Source organism: Gymnoscopelus microlampas (assembly GCF_963454915.1).
Source record: "Gymnoscopelus microlampas genome assembly, chromosome: 10".
Taxonomy (NCBI): domain Eukaryota; kingdom Metazoa; phylum Chordata; class Actinopteri; order Myctophiformes; family Myctophidae; genus Gymnoscopelus; species Gymnoscopelus microlampas.
The window spans coordinates 46,465,572-46,484,964 of record NC_139947.1 but is presented as its reverse complement, the minus strand read 5'-3'; the positions used below and the strand labels follow the sequence as shown (position 1 = coordinate 46,484,964).

Sequence of the window (19,393 nt, the reverse complement as noted above, 5' to 3'; positions counted from 1 at the left end):
GTGCGTGTGCGTGTGTGTGTGTGTTCTCTCTTCCAGGCCAGCACGCCCATGTCTGCCCATGACTGCCGGTCCGGCTCCCTGGTTATCTGAAACCCTCAGAGCTGAGCGAACACCTCTCAGGGCAGCAGAAAGGAAGTGGCGCAAGAAGGTGCACCCAGATGACCTCTCCCACTTTTAGTCACTCCTTTCTGCCTTCTCCCTCTCACTATCCATCCACTGCTACATCCTCTTTCAACCACTGTGCCTCTAACCCAAGGAAGCATTTTTTCCACTTTCTCCCCCTCCTTAAACCCCTCCCCCCCCCCCCCCCACCCCTCCTTCATACCTCTCAGCTGACGCTTTCATCACCTATACTCTGAGAAGAATAAGTTTGATGACTTTAGAAGCTTCCCACTAACCAAGTGTCTGACTCACCCAATGCTAACAGCTAACCCCAACATATCAAGCCTGTCCTCCTTCTCTGCTCTCTCTCCAGATGAGGTCCTAAAACTGGTGACTTCAATAGACCAATCACCTGTCCTCTTGACCCCATTCCTTCCCCAATCTTCCAGACCATTGCACCTGATCTTCTCCCCTTCATTAACTCCATCATCAACACATCTGTAACTTCAGGCTGTGTCCCATCTGCCTTCAAGTCAGCCAGAGTCATGCCACTCTGGATTAATTGTAAATTGTGTGTACAGAATAGTATATATACACATATATATATATATATTATATCATTTCTGTTGCAACAATGCTTTTGGGCAATTACCTTGCAAATGGGCCACCATTTAAAAGGGAAATAAACAGACTTTGTTGCAACAGAGAAATAATCCAAACGCAAATTTCAGAACTTTTTTTGTTATATAACACAAATGTATGTATATGTATTGCCCCAGCCAAACACATTTTCCTCAGGCATAAAAAAGGTGAACTTGAAGTAACTTGGGAATGATACAAGAGCAAAGTTATGATTGCTTGATGACTGTTTACTGTGTGAACCAGTGTGTTCTGCTAGCTGAGATAAGTCATTTTCAATTGAATGTGTGGTCTTTAGGCCTGTCATACCTCCATTTGAAGAAAGCTCAAGTCCAAGATTGTTGTTCTCTTCAAACCAAATGAATTAGACTAACACATTTCTTCTTTATGTCTTGCCAGTGGGCTGATATAATAGTTAATAAAAAACAGATTCATAAATTAATCAAAAGGTATATTTCAGCCAAGTGTGTATATCCACATGTTTTGTAAATGCACTTTGAAAGTCTCATGTCCAAATATGTAAATTTGTCATTACAAGAAACATGGTACATCTTAGGCAGAACATTGTATAGTATATATGAAATAATAGACATTTTCCAAAAGCAGGTAGAGAGCACTTTATTGCAACGGCACATTTTAATTATTTCATCATTGGTTTAGCCTGCAGTATATAACTCATCAGCACACTACTTGACAGTACAGAGGTGGGCCGTTTTCATGCCACTTGCTGCATACACAGTAAAGTCCTGTGTTAATATACCTATATAACCCAGTGTACAATTGTTACCAAATAATTTGGTTACAGTTGTACACTCTGAGCGTAACAGTAACACTGAGGACTTTACTGTATAGGCAATATGTAAAATCAGCAGCAATGGCCAATATGTGACAGCCAGTGTTTTATTTTCTTCATTTAAACACAATTTAAAACTATTTTATTTGTGATACAAAACCACTAGGATGCCAGACTGTGTGTCAGCATGTCTTCTACCACAACACAGGGTTCATGTAGGCAGTGTGGTACTGTACTAGTGACACTGAAAAAAAAGAAAACATTACAGATAACATCACACGGCCATACAGTAGCTTTGTCATTTCTCAGAGATAGAAAGTTGGCATCTGAAAAATAGATAATGGCAAGTTGTTACACAAAATAAAGTCAGGGGTAGGTCACAATTTTATTGATTCCTCAGCCCCCCTTTGTAAATTTCAGGCGTTCCATTGATTCGTTTTTCCTCTATCTAAGAAAAACATCACTTAACTCCAATTGATGTGCGTTACCACAGTTCCTATCTTTGCACTGATCAACCTGTTTATGGCTTTACATGGGATTTAATGATTTGACTGGAGAAAAAGGCAAGAATAAAGCAAGTCAACTGCAAAGCTTTCAACATGTACACACTGGGGGGGGTTCCATCAGGCCTATTTCATGCAGATGGGGCAAGGTACACAGTAGTGTACATTTGTACACTCTTCAGAGTTAAATTAACACTACTGATTTTACTGTGTAGTAACCATGGGTCTGGTAATAACACTGAGGCACACAATACATAGAGCAATCTATGGTTGTCTTCTATGCCAATTCCTCATGCCTAGATCATGTTTAATTAACAATTATAGGAAAAGGAAAAACACAACATCAGCACCATCTAAAAGGGTTCAATGCATCTATCCAACAAAGCTCCTGTTTCACACCATTAAGGCATCCCACAACTTGTCTTCTCACTATACGTATTCAACACTAAGCCCTACTTGTCTAATGTCCACTAATTCATCTTTTCCTGCTTTTCAGCTGGGAGAGGTTTAGATACAAACGTGTGCTTTTCATATTCTCTTGTACATTTATTTTAGTTTATTTCTCAGTTACTAGATCAAGCTGCAGCCCTCTAAAAATGACTATATCAGTACATATTGGCTCTTAAAAGAGATGAATGTCACTGCTAGTAGTTCATTGGTATTTTGTAGTATTCATCAAAACCATGCACAACCAACGTTTCACAAAAACAAAGCAAAATAGAAGTAAAGCACAATTTAAAAAAAAAAATCAAGATTCAGAACATGGAGGTTTGTGAGGTTATGGCCCATAATTGTTTTTAAGAGGAAGAAAAATGACGGAAAATATATATAAATAACTGAGTCACTGAGACAAAATAACACAGATATTCATAGTTTGATAAAATAGTGACCATAAAAGTAGTGGAACAATTGACTCAAGCCTCTTAAAGAATCAAGTGCAGACTCTCCTATCTTCTCTCCATGTCACCCAGGTAGGAAGTCACCTGTAAAGACAACACAATGGAGGATAACAATGTTAGGCACAATTGACCCAAATGTTAAAGACGGGGTGCCGTGATTTTCAGTGACCCCCCCCCCCCCCCCCCCTAAAACATAATCATCAGGTATTATGGTTATACTAGGAGGAAGATTTTTTTTCAAAAAAGTGTACAGAAATTGTTTTAAAAAAATGTATGTGGACACGCCTCATTCATTAAGTATACCTGGTTCTTACCTTAGCACCACCCACCTGTCCTAGTCCCTCCTCCTCCTCATGCCCACACCTGTTGTGTTATGATAATGAGGGGGAGGGTATGTTTTTACTATGTCACTAAAGCGCTGTTTTTCTATTGGCACGTTTGACCCTCAAGGTTTCAGCCTCCAGGTAGAAACTCAAAATAGTCAGAGAAGACATAAAACACCATAAAAACACCACCAGGGGGCTTAATGAAGTTCTATCAACCTCATAGACACATGAAAAACAGAAAAAGTGCAAAACCATGGCACCACTTCTTTAATGAACTAAAACACAGTTGCTGGACCATGGTGCATGACTGCCAGAGAGTGCATATACAAACATCCGCTATTTCAACATCCTTCCCACACCACAATTTAAAAAGGATTATCACTGCACAGTAAAAGCCTCAGTGTTAATTTAACTGTGCAGGTGCACAAATGTAACCAAATGGACCTGGTCCACTTGGTTACATTAGACTCTCACAAAGTCATAATGGAATTTGGACCACGACAGAAACAAGCCTTGTTGTGTCTCATCCATTTGCCGTCTTTTTAACTCATTGTACTGCTGTTTGTCAATACAATATTGAATCAATCAAAACATTTGTACACCATCACAGTTAAAAATTTAATATGAACACTGAAAATGTTGCTGTGTACTTGTCACTGTCTTTTTCACAACCTTGACCATATATGATAAACCATTTTTCCATAAATGGCTTTCCTTTTTATTTCATTTTTGTTTCATTAAAATGTTATCTACTTACCGGAACAGAGTTGTCTAAATCTAACTGAAGTATTAAGATCCCTCTTCAAGATACAATTCAATTGCAATTAAAAGCCTGCTCAACTCAGCTTGTTGTAAACAATAACAGTTTTTGTGGTTTTCACATGGCTGAATTAAAATGTTCAAGTCTCGCTGAGTGTTAGCTTTTTAACATGAATGGCAGTGAAGGGGGTTTATTTTACCAGGAGAGTTCCATTGAGGTTTGCGACCTCATTGACAATTGAGACCTGGCCAAGACGAGGCCAAATCAGTATAAAAACAAGAAAACAAACTACGGTGGTGGCTCAGGAGGTTTGCTCCTTCTGGCTGCGTGTCACAGTGTCCTTGAACAAGACAAGACACTGAACCCCTAACCCCCATGAGCAGGTTGGTGCCTTGCATGGTTTCCTCTGTGAACAGGCGAATGTGAAATACATTGAAAAGTGCTTTGAAGGGTCAAAAAGACACTATATAATATGCAGTCCATTTACCAGTACCATTGTGGTCAAGTCGAAGTTCATGTACGATATTTGGCATATGTTGTGAATAGACAATGACATATACTGTTAGCAATGCAAGTATGGTCCTTGAAGATAGCTACCGGTAGTTTTATTGAGCTTTTTTTCCTCTAGCTTGAAAGGTGATTTTGTGCCAAATTACAGTAAATGGAGACAGACAAATTATTACATAATCGTCTGGTCACAATTATTTCAGATAATAGCAATTAAATATTGTCATAATCGTTTACATTAAAAGGTTCTTACATTTAAAAAAATATTGCGGAAATATGAGATCTACAAACAAGCTTTCTGGGGTGTGTAATTGATAGAAAATAAGTATTTGTTTCGGGTTGAAGTTATTTGTCATATCTGCCGTGTGCAATTTCTATTTACGACGCCTAAAAGCCAAACAGAAATGTATTTTTTAGTATGTTCCAATGTTCAATGCCAAAGACACAATTAAATCGTTAATTGCAATTATTTGTACGACTATGACAATTAATCTGTCATGTAAAATGTTATGATCGTGACAGCCCTAACAAGGACATGCTTGAATCTCATCAATCGCTTTATGTAGCACAGACTATTGAACTTTCAAAAGTAATACAAATACCGTACTTACATAAAATAAAAAATAAAAAATCAGGCAGTGAATTTGTTTCATTCCAAGCTCAGAAGCTCAACATCAAAGATGAGGGTAGCATTAGGTGGGATGATACCAGGGTGGCCCTTGTTCCCATAGGCAAAGTCAGGTGAACAGGTGAGTTTGGCCCTCTGGCCGACACTCATCTGAAGTACAAAAGAGAAGAGATACAGTAGGTATATAAATCAAGAGTCACAGAAGTTTAATTATGTACGGCAGTGGTTCTCAAACTTTTTCATGTCAAGGACCCCCAAAATGATATGTATTTGGCTGAAGGGATTTTTCAAAAATAGCAGATCTAATAGCAGAAAAATAGCAGCTCATAGATCTACAAGCAGATCTATGAGCTTGTATATCTGCTATTTTTGAATAGCCAAAATATAAAATATGGTTAAAGTGGTTAAAATGATTGTGACGCTATATTAACTAATTTTGCTGGGGACCCCCTGGTACCCAGCCCAGGGACCCCTGGGGGTCCCCGGACCACGCTTTGAGAACCAATGATGTACGTACGGTACGCCTATCATTCAGAAATCTGCCAATATCTTTTGCCTTGGGTTTTGCAGAAATGTAATTATGTAGGCCTATGTCTATCACTCAAAAATCATGAAAATATTTTTTTGCCTTGGATGTAAGGGGTTTTATAGCTGCATTTGGTTTAATGTACACTTAATTAGGCTGACTGGGTATAGAGTAAACTTTGTGATTTTTTTATTGTAAGTCAAGCCACATAGTCTGGTGGAAGAAATTTAGTTAAATGTATTTTATTTTTCTGTTTTCTTTATCTACTGTTGGAATTGAAGATCTACATCCATGCTTTATCTTGTTTGCAATGCCAGTAATAACTTCAATGTTAAACAAGATAATGTAATCATACCAAAGGATTAATGCATCCAGCCAATTAACTAATTGCATTATGAAGTGTAAATTAATTTCCTTGCCTGCATTCCAAGTTGTATTTCAGTCATTGATTGTTGTGTTGTAAAGATTGTCTAAGCATGTTTTATCATTTTTTAAATACATAGTAAATTGGGTATCATGGAGGTAATCTCACACAATGTTGTGTCAAGTAAAGGATCCTCTGAGGGATTGCATGAGGGAAACATTAACATTTGGTTTCAGACATATGGAAATATTAAAATATGATGCACACTGCCCTTGGAAAACACCATAAATATCACATCACAACAATGCACAAAACTAACGTTTCAATATGAAGTCGAGGTAGCCTAAATTAATTAACACAGACACAGGCATACACCCACCTGCACAACACCCTCTTCCCAGCCTCGGATCACCTCTTGCTTGCCGATCTTGAACCTGAAAGGCTTGTCCCTCTCACGGGAGGAGTCAAACTTACGCCCATCTGTCAGGGAACCTGAGAAAGTAGACAGTGGGAAGGTGAGAACCAAAAATGTAGACTAGGCTGGTGCATGTCTACTCTAGCCCTGTGTGTGTGTGTGTGTGTGTGTGTGTGTGTGTGTGTGTGTGTGTGTGTGTGTGTGTGTGTGTGTGTGTGTGTGTGTGTGTGTGTGTGTGTGTGTGTGTGTGTGTGTGTAAGATAATACAACAGAGAATTCAACACCTGAATGAATCCTAAATTCACGTTGTATTGTTCAAGTTATGCACAAACACTAACGAACAGAGAATAGTATGGTGGCTTTCTGTAATAACCCTGTCTGTTCTTATGGAAAGTTAGCCTACACTAAGCAGAAAGAAACAGATCAACATTTTAGAAAGATTAGCCCCACTGAAAACAAATATATCTGCAGCCATCTTTCCTGCTGTGTGTATAGTGAGAGGGCAAATGAATGGATTCCAAGGATCTCAGAAATAGCCGCTGCAGCTGTCTCTGGGACGGATGGCACGACACACTGACACACACAGAAACAGGGCCATTTCAGGCCCGAAATAAGCATCAGTCCAAAAGATGTCTCCACATTAAAACTATTTACACCAGAGTGTGTGTGTGTGTGTGTGTGTGTGTGTGTGTGTGTGTGTGTGTGTGTGTGTGTGTGTGTGTGTGTGTGTGTGTGTGTGTGGATTTTGTGCATAACATGTGTGGTGTGATTGTAATATGCATGTATGAAGAGAGGGTCTGTCTGTCTGTCTGTCTGTCTGTCTGTCTGTCTGTCTGTCTGTCTGTCTGTCTGTCTGTCTGTCTGTCTGATTTATGAGCAGACTGGGTGGGAGGTACTTCACTGGCCTGTGCAGTTGTGCACATCAGCGGTGATTGGGAACTGGCAAGATATAGATTATAGTCCAAGCTGTGGCATCGGAGGCCCTGTTCAATGACCCTGTTCTGTCCCTCTCTGGATGTCAAGATAGTAGCACAATGAAATTATCCAGAAGAGCTGAAAGGTTCCATCAAAGTCCATTGCAGGCTGAGCAGCAATCTGTTCACAACTGTGCAGACATTTTCAGACTGCACAGATTGGCTGTCAACAGGACATTGCGATCCCTGTAAATGTGCAAAAGAAAGGCTCTTTATAATGTCTTACAGTATCTTGTTTCAAGTGTGTTCTCCAAGCGGCCTGGCTTTGTCTATTGTATATTTATAATTGTTTTATGCACATCAGCCAATGCAGGCTAGTAAGCTCCAATGGGGGGGCTCAGACAAGTTTGAGGGGAGGAAGGGCATGCTCCTTTTTATGTGTGTGGTGGTGTATTGTCGGTTAGTCATGTAGGTTATTATTAGGCTAGTCGAATGGCTGATGTGAGTTTCTCATGTCCTGTTTTTTGTGTTGTTTGGATTGTTATTGATACTATAATGTACAATAAAAAGAAGGCTCTTTATAATGTAATATCCTGTTTCATGTGTGTTTTCTAAGCTGTGTTGTAGACTGTCAGGGTGGGAGTCCAAAGAGGAAATCCTGTAGTCTCTTTGACAAAAACACTGATGCCTGATCTTCGCATGACTGAAAACACTATACTGTGCCAGGACATGAATCCGGGTATTATTTTCAGTTACATAATCTTAAACCAAAGGGGCTTGGGTTGCAGACTGTGTTAGGAGACTGACAGATACGTTTGTAAATTTTGAAACATGGAAGCTTGATCACTTTGATCATTTTTTTTCTATTAAAAAAAAAACATAACTGCTTATGAATATTACTAAATCGAAAATCCAACTAAAAAACGGTCACCCAGACGGCGATAATCCGCTCTACTAAACGCCACCAATCCCCTGAACTTCAACAAAGAGCAGAGCAGTGGAAATCAGAGGTTTTAAATCCCTGGCTGTCTAGTCTTGTCTGTCTGACTGTCTGTTTGTCTGTCTGGGCCTCAGAATGAACCCTGCGGCGGGACCCGTCTGCGCTTTTTCCAGACAAGACAAATTAAATCTCATCCTGTTTGCCCAGAAATACTATTAGGCTATATCCAACTGAACACACTGTCTCGCCAAACTGTGTAGTGCAGATTGGGCAACTATGAGTCAGTGTCTTTGGGTACACGATACACCGACTAGAATGATTATGAAACGTGATAGTTGAATCCTTCCTATTGCTATTAAGGAATTCCACTGAGTGAAAAAAAGTGGGTGAAAGAATGTAGTTGTATGCAGACGACACCGTGACAGATGCACCCATGTTTTGTATGAAACGGGTCTGCAGCAGCGATCACTTGACTTGTCTGTATGCGGCCTCGATCCGTGGTGAATCAACGAGAGAAAATAAACCCACAGTTTTAGCCCAGTGTTGCCATGTCCGCTTATTATAAGCAACTTTGGGCTTGTTTTTTCTGGTAAGTTGCTTGTAAATATTGGTGGTTGCGTTTTTTGGGGGCTTGTTTCCTAATGTTGTTTAAACCAGTGGTTCTCAAACATTTTCAAGTCAAGGACCTCCAAATTCATATGTATTCGTCTACTTTGGAGACGGTAGACCCCCCCATCTGAAAATATTTGTATGCCAGGGACCCCCATACAAGATTTGTGTTGTTAAAATGTGAAGAAATAAAACTTAAAAAAAACGTTTTTTGAAAAATAGCCAATGTATTATGTTTAAAGGGCGAAGGCAGGCTCGCTTCTTTTGGCCTGGTTTTCATAGACCTGGTCGCTTGTTTCTCTCACAACATCTGGCAACACTGCTCTAGCCAAGCATGCAGTGCGGAACATGCTACACAAATACAACGGTTTTAACAAGTTTCACATTACAACTCACCAACATAATGCACCACGCACGTCTGTCCTTTTTTTGGGAAAGTCCTTCCTGTGGGAGAAAAAGGCGCTTGATATAACGGGCATGCGACGCAAGGCTGCGGCTAGAATATAATAGATAACACCGCGCATAAATTCACGACAAATATTTAACAAAAGCACATTTTGAAAGCACTTAATTACCGTCGCCCGGGGTTATTGTCTCGATTTCGACTCCCATTTTGTTCCGATACTGAGCTCCTATCCCTCCACCCAGGCAATGCTCTCTCTCTCTCTCTCTCTCTGTCTCTCTCTCTCTCCTGCAGTCTGTCTGCTCTTCTCAGCTGTCTCCTAGTGGCAGTGCAGGCAGGCAGACAGCGTACACCATGTGACGTGTGTGTGTGTGTGTGTGTGTGTGTGTGTGTGTGTGTGTGTGTGTGTGTGTGTGTGTGCTTACATGTTTCCCGATGCCTGATTTATACTTAGGGGCACTCTGGTACCAAACACTGAAAATAGCCAATCTACAAGTTAAAAATGGAATTTATAGAAATGACTTCCTAAAATGTTGATCTCCTCACAAGTAGGAATACAAACATGTGTGCGCCCACCCACACCAAACCATGGACCAGTAGTGAATTGTCACGAAGGCCACAGGGCACAAGGAGCTTCTGTGTCTCGCTGTCCCCCTCAGGTGCATGCCATCATCTGTACAGCAGGCTATCGAGAACAGCAAGGCTGGCCCACTGAGAATAGTATGCCTTGCTCTCTTTATCCAGCACTGGTCGGCCTACCCAGCTCTGGACCCTGCCCAGGTCCGCATCCCTGTCCTGCTCTTGGTGCATGCTGTGTGGGTCTGTGGGCTCAAATGTTGCACGTCTGTCTCTGCTAGTGACCTCTGCGCCTGCCGTCGCCCTGGAAAATGGCGCTTAGTGGTTTTCCACAAACTGACAATGGATTTCCATGTAGTCGGCCTGTTCGATGGTGCAACTAAAAAATCATACCCTTTGAGGGTCCAGGCCAGTTGGCCCTCTGGTTCCTTAAAATGGAGGACACAGGTCAGGAAGGCATTGTTGGTCTAGAGAACAGTTTCCCATACAGGAAAGGGTGTTTAAGAGCCAGAACCACAGCACCCATTGAGTTACACTTTCTGCTCAGCCCAGTTGAGGGAGCAGCTGCAGTAGGGGACCACTCTTGCTGTTCTCCTTTTCTTGAGACAGCACTGTGCACAGGCCTTGAAAATGGCTTGAAAATGCAACATTCCTTGTCCGATGAAGAATATGGTCTTGGGACGGAGCTTGGGACGGAGCTCACGTTGAGCCACTGGCTGGCTGCAGGTACTGGCACGCCAGTACCTGCAGAGGTCCAACAAGCTGAACCAACTGGAGCCTGCGACCCACACCCATAGCCAGCCTGGGATCCAAGGTGACAGACAGACAGACAGACAGACAGATATTGAGAGACACCTTACTCCATCAGGCAGTGTATTATTATTACTGGGGCATGCCCCCTGGTGGAGATTTGTACACCTTTCTAGTTGTGTATGTATCTGGCATAAATGATTTAATACATTTACACATTTCCCTGTTGCAAATAGTCTTATTTATTTTCTGTACGGTTATTTAAACAATATAAAGCCAATTAAATAAAGTTTGTTATTCAGAACCTTTTAATATTTAATATAATACAATATTACAAACTTCTCTTAAATGCATGTATTCGTTCAAATGAAGTAATTCAGCATAATTTGAGTAGCAAAGAAATAATGCAAAATATGAATAGTGATTCATATGCATGAAAAATGTAGATCTGTAGTTTTCAGATATTCTCAATGTCGTTCACAATATTTGAACCATTTCACTGATTCCATTCCACGTTTAAAGTAGACATTTTAGTAGATTAGTAGGCTATTTGGTTTTACAGTAGATTTATATTCCACTTGTTACTTTAGTAACTGAGGAGGTTCTGCCAAGAGAGGGCACTGGGCACCTTGAGGCACGGTGACGTACTCGTCCATAAAGTGACAAGCCTGGGTATGTTAACGTTGAAGTTTACAGAGAACGGGATTTACAGATATAGGCTATCTTACTACAGAAGTAAGTAGCCTAATTGCTGCAACCTCAATAGAAATGTAACAAAAGTAGTAACAACAAGTAGGCTACAACACATCAGTTTTCAAATAATTGGTCTATAAGACCAATTATTTGTTTACCAACATTGAGACTGGAGTGGATGCACAGGTGATTGTTTCATGCAATCAATAATAACCTATTGTTTCGGGGTGCACTGGTTTCAGCACATCCCAACCCCTGTGTGTTGGCTAGTGAGGCGCGTCCTTGCGAGACCTGACAGAATTGGTTTCATTGCGCGCATACTGGTTGCACTTGCACGCATACTGGTTCTTATCAGTGTGACGTCGTCTGTTAAGGGGTCTATTCACCAGGCCAGCCAGTTGGGCGGGGTTATATACAAACACAACAAATGTTCCGGGTTTGTCAACAGACGGACATTCATTCACTTTCATTGCTGGCCGCTCAGAACGCAGCAGCAGCAGAGTGCATAAAAACGTGCGAAACGTGCTGAACGGGCAGGGTCTACACAACTGATGGACGGTTCTCGGCTTGTGTAGAAAATAGAGAATTAGAGTGTATATTGATCACCTGCAGTCATGAAACCTTCGCACCTCTTCTATTTAAGCTTGCTTTTTGTCTTGGCTCTGTTCTGTGAATGTCACGTTGTTGTCGACTCGCAGAACGAGATCCTGAGCAATAATGACGATAACTTCAGCATGGACTTGTCTCTGAATGAAGATGTTGTTAACTTCCGCATGGACTTGTCTCAGAATGAAGATGTTGTTAACTTCAGCATGGACTTGTCTCAAGTGTTCAGGAAAGTCAACGAGCGTTACCTGTCCGTCGCCATAGATGCTAGTCTGGTGGCGGAGGAGAAGTTCATGTACCTTCTGAGGTAGGCATTTGTTTTACGTTTACTATTTGTTTTAATATAAAATAAAATAATAAGCCATTTGTGAACAATCAATTCTTGATTGATCACAATCAAGGGGCGAAGGCTATTAATCCATTAATTAAAGTTTGTCAACGTTAGAATAATGTATCATTTTACTTTCAGTTTAGGAAATGATAATGATATAGTGTACTTTTGTTTTTACAAGCTCTCCTAGGCTCCGGACATTAGCAAAAGCCTTATCACCAGCATTCCTGAGATTTGGAGGCACAAGACAAGATTTCATGATCTTCAGCCCTCATAAGGCATTTACACAGTCCCCCAATTATCATCCACACAACTTTGTTTTAAATACAGGTTAGTTCAAATGATGACCATGGTTACCTTCATACTGCGGGATCAAAATTCTAATGAAAAATCATTGTGATTATGGTCAAGTTGAATAGAATAGAACTTTCGTCATATTATTCCACCTCATTGTGATTATTCCCATTCAGTAGACACTTTTTGACATAAATGGTTGTGTACAATATTACTTCCTTCTCAGGTTTTATCAATGATACAAATTCTGCTCCATTTAATGTAGCAGAGCCTTTTTCAGTGAGCCAACATGGTTCCATTCACAACCTGAATTAGTATCATTCCTGTTAAGGAAGTAACATACATACACTACTATTTATATCAATATGGCTATAATGAAAATTTTGATTATGGTCAGTAATATATCTCTTTGTAATTAAGATGCCTGTGAGAAACTGGAGCTGCCCCCATTACTGGAAAAGAGGTTGAAGGAAGAATGGGCTCAACAAGTAGTACTCCTTCAACAAGAGGATATCCAGAGGAAGTACAAGAGGACAAAATTCACAGGTAGCCTATGATATGAAGGTTTCTGCAATATACTGCCGTACTGTAATATTTTATGTGGACATTTGATTTGGTATTCCAGTATAAATGGATGTATATCATACTTGCTGAGTGTATGAACATAACAAAAGAAAATAATTGTGACGTATCTTGTTGGCAGAGTATGCTGTGGATCTACTTTATTCCTTCGCCAACTGCACAGGGATGGATTTGATCTTTGGTTTAAATGCTCTCCTCAGAACAGCTAGCAATGCCTGGAACAGCAGTAATGCCAGGTCCCTGCTACAGTACTGTGAATCCAAACAATACAACATGTCCTGGGAGCTGGGAAATGGTAGATTTCTAAAACATGAAAACACCTTTTTGCCACCTTTGTGGCTTTGTTGGATAAAACACGTATATGCTTTTATTTTTCATTCAAATTGGTGCCCAGTTCAAATGGTGCTTGTAAATGCAATGTGACATGCTAATGGCGAGGGCCCAGAAGGAAATGAGCTCAGACTCTCAAAAGCATCTCCACGTGCTTTGGATGTTTTTAACTTAATTCTGTTTCTCCAAAACAGCATTTCTCTTAAAGACCTGTGAATAAGATTTGTAGCAGCTGTATGTAACAGCTCCATCACTGTTAACTTAAACTTTATAAAGGGGAATCCTTTGAAATGTGTTGTTTTACATAGGTTGGCGGTTGAGCTATCGACACAGAACAAACTGTGCAGTGTTGCAGTATTGGCACACTTCCCCTTTAAAGTCTGAGCTATTCAAGCTCCCCTAATTTTTCTCAACCGACCTTTGTTGAAAGCAGATAGGTTAGGTTACTTTACTTATTATTTCTCTAAAGATTTGAAGAACAAAAGTTCGATTTGCATGGTAGAAAAGATTAAGAATCTCTTTCTGCTAGTGCACATACATTTAAATTTAGATAGGAGAGTGTGGAGGGCAGCAATTCAGGAGTCACGAGTTGATGTTGGCTCGCATCGCATCGCACATTTAAATGTTTTCAGCAACATTTGATAGTGAAGGTCACATAATCGTCACATGTCATAATGCAAGTTAATCTTTGGATACCATAACACCTGTTATACATCTATGTACATTGTCAGAATAATCAATTATCATTTCAAAGCTGTTAATTTATTTCCTGTTTGATTAGAACCCAATAGTTATGAAAAGAAGGCAGGGATCCGTGTGGATGGGAACCAGCTCGGCCAGGACTTTGTCCACCTCAGAGAGATCATAAAAAAAACAAAATTGTACCACAAGGCTGGACTGTATGGCCCAGATGTTGGCCAGCCACGCGACTTCAGAGCAAATCTACTGGAAGGGTGGGAGTTGTACTTTTTATAAAAACTATTTTGGTTGGTTAACTTAAGCCTGGTTTTTACTTTGGCTGTTCGAAAATAGCCCATGTACAAGCTTACAATGCATTGCATTGCTACGCATTGAGCCTTTTCTTGTAGATCTTCTATTTTCGAATATCTTGAAAATCTTAGCCTATTAATGACATCTAATATAGGGACAATATGGTGAACGTGTTTGAACAGTACCGAGGCTGACTAATTGTTTCTACTAAACATATTTTTCATTTTATAACAAAAAAGCTTCTAAAAACAGAACACGCCTACTCTGTCAAACACAAAGCATGTGAATTTGAGCAGAATTAAGAGAGGATTCTACAATTCAATTATCTCATGTGACATGCATACTTCAGTTAACTACATCAACCTAGTCCCTTGCCCTAGTCCATTGCCTTACTGGTATTTCCAGTTTGTTGTTCTGCTGCCCTAGAGGACAGCAGTTGAACAATTGTCTTCTAAATGCACATATGCAGGACTCTATAATGCTGTAATATAATATTGTGAATGATACCCTCATAAGGTGCCTTTTTAAAACGGATAAAGAACAACTTTCTGCAATTACAACCAAATATGAATTAAATACTAAATATGGTAACAATATTTCCCTCCAACAGATTTTTAGAAAGTGGGGCAGAGGCAATTGATGCATGCACTTGGCACCAGTAAGTTGACCTATCCTCCCATTAATTGCCAATAGGTTAAGTGTGTGTGTGTGTGTGTGTGTGTGTGTGTGTGTGTGTGTGTGTGTGTGTGTGTTTCATACATTTCTTTTTGTGTGCAATTCATACAAGCTGAGCTAATTAATGTATACGTCCTTAGTTATTATGTGAATGGGAGAGAGACTTCCTTAAAGGATTTTCTGGATCCTGACGTGCTGGACACATTGGCCCTAAAGACCAATGAAGTACTACAGGTAATGTTATAGTTGCAATCATGTGGTTCATTTCAAATCTTAGTGCTTGATAGAGTTAATAGAAGTTACATTTTGATCCTGTCCTCAGACAGTTGAACTTGCCTCTCCTCGAAAGAAAATATGGCTGGGTGAGACGAGCTCTGCCTATGGAGGTGGGGCTTTAGGACTGTCTGACACATTTGTAGCTGGATTCATGTGAGTATGTGTGTTAGCTCACATATGTATTTATATTTATATTTATGCATACTTGATTATTTAAATTTCTGTTTTGCTCATCATTATTCTTGTCTCGTTTTCACAATGAATCAGCATATCAGTGTTTTGGGCTTACATTACTTGCGCAGGGAAACACTTTGAAATGTGTGGCTGTTTGAATGATCACCTGAAAGGTCTGGTCTTATGGCCAAATATGAAACCATATTTTATACTTTTAATAATAATAGAAAAAGTGCATGTCTTTAGCTTATGAACATGTTTGACTTATTGTGTATAAATCTATTAATCTAATAAGACTGAAAGTTAACATGTAATTACACAGTAACTTCATGATACTCAAAATTATATAAAAAGAAGAAATTCCTTGCTCATCATTCTGCTGACATAAAATGCTATTTTATATTACAACCAACCACTTACTCGAGTCAACACATTGATAAATGTCCCATTTGACAATTTACTGGTTAAAACACCAGCTGCGTTTCAATATTTTGTGACATAAACCATTTGTGAATCACTGATTTATATAGGTGGCTGGATAAATTAGGACTTGGTGCCAAATTGGGATTGGATACTGTCGTCAGGCAGGTTTTGATTGGTTCGGGGACTTACCACCTGGTTGATGACAATTTGGATCCACTTCCTGTAAGCATTTAAATGACTTTGTGTTGGTTCCTGAACTGGTACCAAAGCCCACTATTAAACTATTCATACTCTACCCACTCTAGGTCCTTACCCTAACCGTAACCACACCAAACTTAATTATCTGTAACCTAATACCTATCACAACTACCGTATTTTAGTAACCTTCTGTCAATAGCCTGTACTGAAACATCCGTGACCTAATATGTCTAAACACAACATTTGAACCGTATACCTAGAGTTGGTCTGCTCCACTCTGGCTGTGGGTATATATGTTTCAGGAGCCACTACCAATATTTTTGTATTTAAACCTTTAATGTTCAATTATAAGCAATAACATCAACTTTAATAAAACTTTTTATTGCCTTTTTGATAACAAGAAGAAGTGCAATTATATTATTCTTGTTGCTTTGGTAGGACTATTGGCTGTCAGTTCTATACAAGAGACTTGTTGGACCTGAAGTTTTGAAGATTGAGGTATTTAACACTTTTGGCCAGAGAAAAAGAGTGCGACTGTATCTGCACTGCACCAATAAAAAAAGGTATTCTTGTATTACGATTTTGACTTTGACGTAAATGTGATCTGTCCTTGACATCACGGTTATAAATAATATATTTTTAATTTCTAGCACAAGTTACAGAAGTGGAGCAGTCACGCTGATTGCCTTGAACATGAACAAGAGTCCAGCTAGAATCTTACTTCCTGCACAGATGTCTGTCAGCACAATGGAGGCCTTTGTCCTTCAGTCAGACCAGCCAAGTGAAGAGGGACTCTACTCAAGGTACTGATCATCCTAAGCTCCTTCGGTTGAGACGTTAGTCTGTAGTATTAAATAAGCCTCAATCAGTCCATATTTAACATTATTGCTGTTGGGTGGAAATCTTGTAAATCCAAAAACATTCATTTTCAGGAAATGGGGGGGGGGGGCTGTGTAGTTATTCTAGTCACTAAAATAGGGTATTCATTTGTGAAGAAAACATGAAATGGAGAGATACAAGCTGTGTGTGTCTGCCTGCCTTCTTTCCTTGATGAATGACGAGTGTGTTGTGATATTTAGGTCTGTGAAACTCAATGGAGACGTGTTGAAAATGGTGGATGACAAAACTCTTCCTGAGCTCAATGGACTTCATCTGCAACCAGGAGAACATTTACAACTGCCTGGATTCTCATTGGCCTTCTATGTCTTTACAGAGGCTCAGGCACCAGCATGCAAGTGACTTTAACCACATGGACCCTAGCAGCCCAATTCTGGAGCGAATAGCAGATCTGCAAGCTGAGCTTAGTGAAGAGATTTGGTATAGAGGGAAACATTTAGGGGGTCCATGGATAGACCCCTGGGGGACACCGGTCAATTAAGTATATTATAGGCTTTATGTGGTTAAAATGGTATCAGATAGACATGAACACAAACTCCCAGTACAATATCACTATTGTCAGCAACAGTCACATGTACCTCACGCAGGGCTAGTGATCACTGGACTGGCGTGTAAATTGGCAAAGAATGTTAACATAATTATAGCTTTGTTCATTTTCAATGAAAAGCTGTACTTTATAAAACACTTTCTGGGAAATGTATTGAAAGAATGATTTAATGCCAAGATTTGCCTTATTCTTTGTTTTATTTAAAGGGTTAGGGTTAGGGTTCAACAGATTGCAGCAGCTATGTTTACATTTGGGTATAATGATGTTTATGATTAATGGTTTATTCTTCCTGCTCCTCTCCATGTGCGATGATGTAACAAAGTGATTTGTAATCCAAGTTGCCTGTTGGATCAATGGTGGAAGACTGGAACATCTGTTTAACCTGAAATTGATCAGATAAATGTCACTAATGCATTTTTTTACTATGAAAGAAAAAAAAGTACTTTATTGCCATAGAGAACATTAAATTGTTTACCCCCTCAGTTGTGAATTTGTCTGCTTGTGTTGTTAGTAATTTCTGTAATCTGAGAAAATGGTTGGATAGTTACATTAGAAATCTTTATTTTCTTGTTGGACAGACAAGGACAAATCAACGTAGTTCACAGAACTTACTCATCTTTGTGTATGTAGCCTTTTGCATCGGGATCGAACAGTTTGAAAGCATTTAAGATGGTATCTTCTGGATCTGAGCCTACATACCATAAAACCAGAAGAGGGGCACTATTATTAAAAACTCATAGGTCATACTTCCATTAGTTATTTTCCCATGTTCACTTTATTAGTCACACAAATCATCTTGAAGGATTACTTAATGGTGGCTTACCATGTAGCTTCTCTCCAAAGAGGGTGAGAAACATGGTAAAGTTGATGGGGCCGGTGGCTTCTTTCAGCATGTCTTCAAGCTCATTGTCCTTTACGTTCAGTTTGCCTGAGAAGTGTATATTTAGATAGCATTCATATATATATTTCTGAGTATATAATAAATTGTGAATGTGTATGCAATACATCATTTCAAGTCCTGTTTGCAATGTCTGTTTTTAACAAATACAAACCCAAAGATGCATATGTGTCCTTGAGATCTTCTTTATCAATAAACCCATCCCGGTTTTGGTCAATAAGTGTAAAAGCCTGATCAAGGAAATATTAATAAAGGTTAAGTCATGTGAGTACAACAAACATACTTCTCACTACAATAAATAGTAAGTCAATGTTTGAACTATGATATTCAAATGAAGCTCACCTCTTTAAACTCCTGGATCTGGGTTTGTTCAAACATGGAAAAAACATTAGATGAGGCTCTCTGGGCTCTTTTGGCACCACCTTCCTTCTTCTTTGTCTTTCTACTAGCCTACAGCATATGGGATGATTATTTTCAAAAACATGTTAAGTTATTCAGTACAGTATTAGGCCTACAGGTAATCCATCAACACAGCATGTTAATTGGTAAATTTAAGACAATATGGTACAGTACAATCTTCATGATTATTATCAACTCAAAAGGGTAGAATCCTTTCAAGCGATAAAATATTTTCAACACGTACCATCTCTCTTTGTGTGGTGATGTTCTGCTGTTCCAGTGAGTGTGCCTAAGGACCTATGAGGAGGCCTTTTAAATACTGCTGCTCCCTGGGATGGCCTGTGATGACAGTTAGGATGAAGCAGGTTCCAAGAGGCCAAATTGGATCTAATGGGTAGCTACTCCCAGACCCCTCTAAATTCTCCA

The 19,393-nt window shown here is 39.6% G+C and overlaps 3 protein-coding genes across 3 annotated transcripts; 1 reads left to right on the top strand and 2 right to left on the bottom strand.

Moving 5' to 3' along the window:
• Nucleotides 1-1,349: 1,349 nt before the first annotated feature.
• Nucleotides 1,350-9,652, bottom strand: fkbp1ab (FKBP prolyl isomerase 1Ab). Its single transcript, XM_084069440.1, has 5 exons — nt 9,501-9,652; nt 9,322-9,369; nt 6,427-6,539; nt 5,141-5,307; nt 1,350-3,020 (listed from the first exon to the last, which is right to left on the bottom strand). Exons 1-4 carry the CDS (start codon nt 9,535-9,537, stop codon nt 5,179-5,181), a joined length of 327 nt encoding a protein of 108 aa, XP_083925566.1. The 5' UTR covers nt 9,538-9,652; the 3' UTR covers nt 1,350-3,020; nt 5,141-5,178.
• Nucleotides 9,653-11,827: 2,175 nt separating this feature from the next.
• On the top strand, nt 11,828-18,152 carry hpse (heparanase). The gene is made up of 12 exons (XM_084070323.1): nt 11,828-12,260; nt 12,466-12,614; nt 12,999-13,124; nt 13,282-13,455; nt 14,272-14,443; nt 15,091-15,138; nt 15,296-15,389; nt 15,478-15,584; nt 16,136-16,250; nt 16,665-16,789; nt 16,877-17,029; nt 17,306-18,152. The coding sequence occupies exons 1-12, from the start codon at nt 11,962-11,964 to the stop codon at nt 17,463-17,465; spliced, it is 1,722 nt and encodes a 573-aa protein (XP_083926449.1). The 5' UTR covers nt 11,828-11,961; the 3' UTR covers nt 17,466-18,152.
• LOC311054394 (myosin light chain 5-like) lies at nt 17,951-18,992 on the bottom strand (the record flags this gene model as incomplete). The annotated part of the gene is made up of 6 exons (XM_084070324.1): nt 18,911-18,992; nt 18,723-18,798; nt 18,494-18,598; nt 18,283-18,361; nt 18,146-18,194; nt 17,951-18,052 (listed from the first exon to the last, which is right to left on the bottom strand). The coding sequence occupies exons 1-6, from the start codon at nt 18,944-18,946 to the stop codon at nt 17,951-17,953; spliced, it is 447 nt and encodes a 148-aa protein (XP_083926450.1). The 5' UTR covers nt 18,947-18,992.
• Nucleotides 18,993-19,393: the final 401 nt, after the last annotated feature.